At 38.0% G+C, this 8,790-nt stretch overlaps 1 protein-coding gene across 1 annotated transcript; it reads left to right on the top strand.

Moving 5' to 3' along the window:
- Positions 1 to 4,207: 4,207 nt before the first annotated feature.
- On the top strand, positions 4,208 to 5,248 carry LOC107627054 (uncharacterized). Its single transcript, XM_016329926.1, has one exon. The coding sequence runs from the start codon at positions 4,208 to 4,210 to the stop codon at positions 5,246 to 5,248; it is 1,041 nt and encodes a 346-aa protein (XP_016185412.1).
- The last annotated feature ends 3,542 nt before the right edge of the window (positions 5,249 to 8,790 follow it).

The raw sequence follows: 8,790 nt of genomic DNA, 5'->3' as shown, positions 1-8,790 counted from the left end.
AGAGAAACATCAATAGGGAAAGAAGAGGAAGGAGAAAAGTGCGAAGAGGGGGGAGAGAAAGAGAGAAAGGATGATTAAAGAAGCTGGAGGAGAAGGAAGAGAGAGTGAAAAGGGGACGGTGCTGCAGCAGTGCTGGTTCATGCTTAGATGAAGAATTGAAGAGGATGAGGCTCACTAAGGGTAGTTTGGGAATTTTATGTAATTATTTAGGGTTTGTGTAATTTTGCATGCGAAAGGCAATCTTTTATGAGTATAAATGGTAAATTTTATGTTCTATGGGTAGATATATCAGTGTTTTCAACTTTTATGGGTAGAAATGGTAGTTTACTCTTTGTGTTATGGAAATTGTGTATGGAATTTGATCATTTAACTACTCCCGTTCTTTTTTTCTTCCTTTTATCCTTTTACTTTATACCGTTAATCTTGATTCCCTTTTATTATTGTTTTATTTATTTTTTCTTCATCTATTTATAACATCATGCTGACATCATCTTATTCATCTATTATTATAAATTAATTAAAAAGAATTCTGCAACTCTAAGATAGCGTTTGGTAGAGAGACAGAGACTGAAAGAATGAGACTGAGAGACAAATACTTATTATAAGAGACAGAGACGGAAATAAATCTCAGTATTCTATTTGGTGTAAAGTAGGAGACAGAAATTGAAATAAGAATAAAGTTCTAATTTAATTTTTACAAAGAGTAAAATTAGAATTAAATAATTGAAATGAGGGTATTTTAGGTATAAAATGTTATTTAAATTTCAGTTTCTATCTCTAAAAATTTCGGTCCCCTGTGTCCCTACTTTTTGGAGGTACTGAAATATTAAAATTTTAGAGACAGAGACAAAAATTTTAGTACCAGTCTCTGAGCCAACAAATATGATACTGAATTCCAATCTCTTAGTCTCTGTCCCAGTACCTCAAAACAAACGCTATCTTAAATTTGAACTTGGCACCATGAAGAAAGTTTGTGCACTAATTTTCACTAAGTTATTACACATTCACATAAACACATGCATACATACATTGTACATATACATTTACATACATATTATAATCCATTCAACCACTTTAATGACTATTATGCTTAAATAAAAAATATATAATATATATTTTTTAATATTTTTAAATTTTATTCTTTATATTTTTTAAGGAATATTCTTGTAAAAAATAATATATCATCATAATTAAAAATATATATTATTATAATTTAATATACTTTATAAATATATAAATTAACCAATGATGGAAATTAGAAAATAATTGGGATATCAATTAAATTATTTTTTTAATATTCTTAAGGTTATATTCTAAATTTAATTATGAGCATTGATTAAATTTAACTTTCATAACAAAAATGACAATAATATGAAATAAATATTTTTTGATAAAATTGTTAAAATATAATATGTTACTTCTCGTCAATTGTGTTGATGAATTTAATTATTAAAATAATAAAAATAATATATATATATAAAAGACCAATAAAATTAAATGCACAAATAATAATAGATAAAATGTAACTGTTTAAACACAGAGAGGGTTAGGAATAGGGAACATGGCAAAGATCCGAGAATTTGGAATCGAGAAGAGTATCGACGGCTAGAGCATGAGTCTTTTTTTGTCTACGTGGAGAATCTGCCTCAAGACATCTCAAAGAAAGAACTATTTCAGTTGTTCAGTTGGACTGGACGTATAAATGATATATACTTATCACGCAAACAAAAAGGTGATAATATATACATTTTTGCGTTCGTACGATATACTACGAAAGGTGGGGCGTTGAAGGCAATACGGGAAATGAATCGTATGAGGTTGAGGGAAAAAGTTGTGTTTGTGGGGGAAGCAAAGTACAGAAGGATATCTGGTACGTATGACATGAAGAGAACTCAGAGAGGCCAAGATAATAAGAACAAAATGGTTCAGTCGCCACAACGCAAGGAGACTAGTGGCGACGTGCGGTTGAATACATCTGAGGTCAGAAAGGAGAAAAAAAAACAAGATTTACAAGTGAACAGGGGGTCTAAAAAGATCGAGGTTACGGTGGCAAAAGAAAATCTCGACTGGTTACAGAGAAGTCTAATAGAAGGGACGACAAAGGCCATTGACTTTTGCTCTTTGAAGGAGATGGTGGAGATAAACTTGCCTCAGATCGTTCAAGTACAAAAACTGGGTGCGTTTAAAGCCCTACTGACATTTGATTCTGTGCTGAGCACCAAAGAAACCTACACTTTTAAAATGAATAGCCTTCTGCAAATTTTCCATAGCGTATGGAGATGGGAGGAGGCAGAGAGGAGTGAAACTAGGAGAGTGTGGTTAGAATGCTTTGGAGTTCCTTTACATGTATGGTCAGCGGACACCTTCAAGATGATAGGAGGTCAATGGGGGCCGGGGAAGTAGTTGGGTGTGATAATTTGATGGAATCACTCAATTCCTTTAGTGTTGGACGCGTGCAAATCGATACATGCGTATTGGATGTAATCAACGAATGGATACATATTACAGTAGGCCTCAGTGGTTTTGATGTTTTGGTAAAAGAGGTAGGACGGGAGACATATGGCCTGGGATGTAGGTTTGTAAGCACTGATGATGGAGGCACAAGCAGCAAGCAACAATTGAATGGTGTAACATCTGATTGTTCAGAAACCGTTATAAAATCGGTACGGCAAACAGACATGCGGGTATCCAAGGATGAGGCGGTGGAGCTAGTAACGATGATGACGAGGGACGGTGAAGAAGACAAGGGTAGGATGGTACTTTCAGATGATATTTTGAATGAATGGATTTATGACAAATCAAATATCAATCGCATGAATTTGGTAACGTATGATTCAAATCAAGAGGGAATTAAAGAAAAGGCTGATTTGGTAGGAGGGGATTCTGTGAGTGATGAGGATGATTCGGAAAGGACAAGATCTGGTTTTTTTTTAAGACAGGCTAAGTGGGCTGCGAGCGGGTGTCAAAGGGGGGAAAAAACAAAATCCAAAGTGTTATGAAGGTTGGGCAGATACACTAATTGCTATAATAAGGGCTTGCTTTTGCAATTGAGCCCAATCACTTCAGCTGACCCAATGGAGGGAGGCGCATGGTCAATAGCTGTTGGTGGGCTATACACTACTCAACTGGGTCGGGTTACATTTGACCGCGAGTACTTTCCTTGTGTAGCTGATCCAAGGAAGGAAATTGGCATCGGGGGCGCCGGATCAAATGCGTACTCTTGGTCACGGTGAGGCGGATAAGGCAGAGCGGCGCACAGCGTGAATCAAGCCAAGGAGTCCAGTGTTGGTGGCTGCTCGCCTATCTCTGGCACGGTGAGGTGCAATGTTGAAGAAGCTGGGGGTATCGACGGTTCACTGGAGAAAAGAGTGGTCGAAGCTGGACTGATAGGACTGGCTTCTGGAGACAGATTGGAGGATAAGGGAGTCGGGGTGGAGGAAGCTCAGGGCTCGGCAACTAGGAGTTGCGGAGGTGACATGCATGAGGTCGATAGGTTTGGAGGGATAGGGGAGACAAGTGAGAAAGGGGAAGAGGACAAGACCACGTTTGATGAGGATGAGAATGAGGTTGACAGCGAGGTTGGCAAGAGGACTTGGGCTTGGAAGAGCGGCATTCATGAAATCAGTGTTAATGAAAGTACAGGTTCACTGGCAGGCAAGGAGAGCTTGGCGCAGGGTGGGGATGAAATTGAGGGGACTACCAGGGAGGGAGTAAGTGGTGGAAATATTGAGGGAACAGGCGACAATCTGAGTTCAACGTTAGAGGAGCAAATGCTGGAAAATAAAAGGATGTGGGATCTAGCAGTGGAATCCGGCGCAATTCTATATGATGAAGAAGAGGATATCATGGCCATTCTCCAATTTCAGAATGAAGAAAATGCACAAAAAAGAAGGTTGGCAAAACAAAAGGCGAAATCAAGGTGATGTCAACCAAAAAATACCAAAAAGGTGTGTTATAATATTCCAAAATGATTTTTTGTTCTTGGAATGTTAGGGGGTTGGGGGGAGATTGGAAGTTGAGAATCGTTAAGGACTTAAAGACAAAATATAGACTGAATATGCTAGGCCTGATTGAAACTAAAAAACATGTGGTGACGAGGTTTGATGTTGCACGTCTGTAGGGTTGTAGAAGTGTAGGATGGAAATATGTTGTGTCTGATGGTGCTTCGGGTGGGTTGTTGTTAATGTGGGATGATTTCATGTTCACGATGAATAATTATTATAAAGGGGAGAGATGCTTGTGTGTCGAAGGGGTCTTATTAAAGAATAATTTCAATTGTGCTTTCTTTTTGTTTTATGGTGCTCATGATAGAGGGGAAAAACTTGTTGTGTGGGAGGAGTTGAGCTATGTTGCTGGCTTATGTCAGTCCCCTTGTTGCTTCATGGGAGATTTTAATGAGATCGTCTATATAGAGGAAAGAAAAGGTGCAGATAGTTTAACAGTAGCTGCTGAAGAGTTTAAAAATTGGATACAAGATATGCAATTAGTGGACCTGCCGCTTAATGACCGTAAGTATACGTGGTTTAGAGGCTGTTCATGTAGTTGGATTGACAGAGTAATGGTCAGCCTGGAATGGGTTGAGGAGTTCCCAGAGACTCGATTAAGAGGAGGACGAAGGGGTTTGTCAGATCACTATCCTTTGATAATAGAAGATACCAAGATAAGAGACGGCCCAAGACCTTTTAGAAGTCTTGACTCATGGTTTACTCATGAAGGTTTCCTAAGAATGGTTAAAGAGGAATGGAAGGGTTTAGGGGAGATAAATTTCACAGAGAAATTAAAGGCGTTGACAGCTCCTCTGGGGAGATGGCACAAGGACAACTTTGGGGGCATGGATAGGAAAATTCTGCAGCTCGAGGAAGATATAAAGAAGCTGGATGATAAAGTAAGTAGCGGAGTGCATGATGGAACAGTGGAGGCAAGAAGGAAAGCGTTGGTGACCTGCTGTGAGAGATGGTATGTCAAAAAAGAGTTCCAGTGGAAACAAATGTCACAATCTCGGCATGCGAAGGATATAGACAAAAACACCAAGTACTTCCACCAAATAGCTTCCGCTAGAAGGCGGAATAATAGGATTGATGCTTTGATGATCAATGGGAGGTTGGTTAGGAACTCAGCTAGAATAAAGATTGCTATCAAAGAGTTTTATAAACAGTTGTATTATCAAGAGGAGTCTCCTAAGGTGGGCTTCAGTGATGGATTGGTGACAAGGATATCTGAAGAGGAGTCTGTGGAGCTAGAGGTTTAACCATCAGCTGAAGAGATTAGAAAGACAGTGTGGGACTGTGAATCGTCTAAAGCACCAGGTAGTGATGGGTATAACATGAACTTTATTAAGAGGTGTTGGGATGAGATCAGGTCTGAGTTTACGGCAGCTGTGGTTGCTTTCTTTCAGACATCCAAGTTACCTAAGAACGCTAATATCACTTGGGTGTCTTTGGCTCCTAAGTTTATTGGGGCCATGGAAATCAAGGACCTTCGCCCGATTAGCATGGTTGGTTGTGTGTATAAGGTGATCTCTAAGGTGCTGGTCAGGAGGATGAGAGCAGTGATGCTAGGGCTGGTTGGGAAGACTCAGAGCGCATTTGTCAAAGGTAGCAAAATACACGACGGGGCACTCATTGCGTGTGAAACAGTGCATTGGCTCAAATTAAGGAAAAAGGAGGCAGCAATCATCAAGCTAGACTTTTAGAAGGCATATAAAAGAGTTAAGTGGAGCTTTGTGGACATCGTCTTGCAGAAAATGGGTTTTAGGAGACGATGGAGGGCTTGGATTATGGAGTGTGTGGGCATAGCATCTATGTCAGTGTTAATAAATGGTTCACCAACAAAGCCGTTTATGATGGAAAGAGGTTTGCGATAAGGCAACCCACTATCTCCTTTCCTTTTTGTACTTGTGGTTGACGTTCTACATAGAATGATCGGTGAGGCAGTTAGAAATGGCCGTATTTCTCCTTTGTTGGTTGGGGGAGACAACATAGAATTATCGCATCTTCAGTTCACAGGTGACATTATTTTGTTTTGACCGCCTGAGGAGGAGACTATCAAAACTACAAGAGACTGCTACGCTGCTTTGAGCTGATGTCGGGGTTGAGCATTAATTTTGACAAATCCAGTTTAATTCCAATCAATTGTGACCAACAATGGGTGGTTCGTATGTGCAGCTTGTTGGAGTGCAAGGAAGCTACACTACCAGTCAGATACCTTGGAATTCCTCTAGTGCTAATCTGAGGTTGGTGAAGACTTGGAAGCCAATAATAGATAAGGTGGAAGAGAAACTAAACTTATGGAAGTCAAAAGTGCTAAATAAAGCGGGAAAGTTGGTGCTTATCAAAGCTGTTTTAAATAGCTTACCAGTATATTACTTAACTTTGTATAAGATGCCAAAGGCGGTTGCTGAAAAATTGATCTCATTACAAAGAAAATTCTTGTGGAGTAAGGAGGATGGTAGTAATGGCATAGCTCTGGTTAGATGGAAAGTGGTTCAGGCTCCAAAAAAACTAGGTGGTTTAGGTGTTGGAGATGCGATGATCCGGAATACAACACTCTTGTTTAAATGGTGGTGGAGGTTTTCAAAAGAGGAATGTCCGTTGTGGAAGAAAGTGGTATACTCTTGTTATAATCTGAATCCTAATGAGCTACTATCCACTCAGACATTACCTATTAGAGGAGGACCATGGAAGGATATCTGTCAACTACAGATCAAGGAGCAACATGTAAGAGATAAGATGATCACTGGACTCACCATGAAGGTTGGTGATGGTAGAAGAACCCAATTCTGGGAGGACATTTGGCTATGTTGTGGTGCTATGAAGGATAGGTTTCCAAAGCTCTTCTCGGTTTCAATCCAAAAAGGATCAGTCATTGGGGATTATGGGTTCTAGGATGGGATAGAGTGGATTTGGAACTTCCATTGGAGGCGTGAGCTGTTCCAATGGGAGTTGGAAATTGTGAATCAGCTGCACGATGCTTTGAGGCCGGTTAAACTAGCGGCGGACAGAGATGATAGGCTTGTGTGGAAGTTTGATAGACAAGGTGTTTTTACTACTAACTCATTTATGCAGGTGTTGCAGGAGGAAACACTACCGGAGGACATAACAAGTTATAGCTTCACCAAGACTATTTAGAAAGGCTTAGTTCCTCCAAGAGTGGAGCTGTTTGCTTGGTTTGCCTTGATTGGCAGGGTGCATACAAAAGAGAGATTGTGTCGACTTGGGATAATTACTCAGGAGGATAATATGTGTGTTCTATGTAAAAAGGATGTTGAGAATGTACATCACTTATTCCTTGGATGTGAATTTACTTGGCAGGTTTGGTGTACATGGTTAGTTCATCTTGGCAGGAAGTGGTCCTTTCCTGGTACTGTGAAGGAACATTTTCAATGTTGGACAGGCGCAACCAGTAGAAAGGAGGAGTCCAGAAATTGGTTCATTTGCTATTTTGCGATTGTCTGGAATGTTTGGCTGGAAAGGAACAAGAGGATATTTCAGAATAAAGAGAAAGGCGTAGACGACATTATTGACATGTCATTTCTTAGCTACCAGGAGTGGAAGTATAAAGATCCCTTGTGTTGTTGATGGCTATGCCAAAGATGACATGGGGTTATTTTGTTCTGTAAGCTGCCAGTTAGTTTCTGTTTGGGTTAGTCTTTTTGTTTCTGTTTCTTGCTCCACCTTGGTGTTGAGCTCCTTTGTTTCAAAAAAAAAAAATCAAGTACGATAGTTTAAGAATAGATAATCGAAATTTTTGTTGAAGAAAAAAAAAGGAGAAGGAGAAAAAGATTGATTGAAGTTGTTACAAAGATAGCTTATTTACCTAACATTTCTTATTTACTAAAACCAAATGAAATATCACCTTTTTTTTTTGGTACTTCTCCTAAACTTAGTTCTGATTTTGTTGGGACTATATATGGGTTTGCTTGGGAGGGCTTTTATAAAAATATTTTTTAAGTGATTTTTTTAAAAGACTTTTTAAAAAAACGAAATATTTTATATTTGAATATCTTATGTAAAATAATTATTTTATCTAATAATTATATTTGATACAATAATATAAAAGTATTTTTTGTTTATTTATTATGATAAAAAAACGTTTTTTAAGTAAAAAAAAATCTTAAAAAGAACGTAAATTGTAGTTTTTAAGAAAATATTTTTTTTAAAAAAATATTTAGTATTTTTACTTTTATTATTAAAATTTTGTCAAATACACTAAAAAATAAAAACAAACATTTATATATCTTATTGTCATTGTAAACAAAATATGTGTATCCTACAAACGAGTTACATACAAATTTTTTATACAATTATCTTATTTATAAACTAGATAAATAACATATTTTTTTGTTAGTTAGCAATGTAAACTTACGATATATATAGATAAATTTTAGGTTTAATTACTCTGCAAGTCCCTATAGTTTCACCGAATTTTCAATTAGATCCCTATACTTTTTTTCTTTTCAATTGGGTTCCTAAACGTTATTTTTTTTTTCAATTTAGTCTCTGCCGTGATAAAATTGTTTAAAATAATAGAATATTCTATTAAAAAATTGAATATTCTTATAATTGGGTTAAAAAAGCAAACTGAACCCACTTCCAATTTTTCAAAATTCCAAAACTACCCTTGACATTTTGTAGAACCCTAGCTATCGCTTGTCCTCTGAAGTTAGTGGCGTTTTTCCCCTATTCGCTGGTGTCGTCGTCCATCTGCGTTGTCGTCGTCCTTGGTGGCGTGAGCATCCGTCGTCATTCATAGTCCTTAGTCGGTGCTGCACTGCTCTCCGCTATTAGTGGC

This window comes from Arachis ipaensis, chromosome B2 (genome assembly GCF_059453495.1).
Source record: "Arachis ipaensis isolate K30076 ecotype BB chromosome B2, ASM5945349v1, whole genome shotgun sequence".
NCBI classification, from domain to species: domain Eukaryota; kingdom Viridiplantae; phylum Streptophyta; class Magnoliopsida; order Fabales; family Fabaceae; genus Arachis; species Arachis ipaensis.
This window is presented reverse-complemented; position numbering and strand designations above follow the sequence as displayed.

What these genes read in the sequence shown, in the direction of transcription:
- LOC107627054 (XM_016329926.1), top strand. Translation starts at nt 4,208, where the DNA reads ATGAATAATTATTATAAAGGGGAGAGATGCTTGTGTGTCGAAGGGGTC.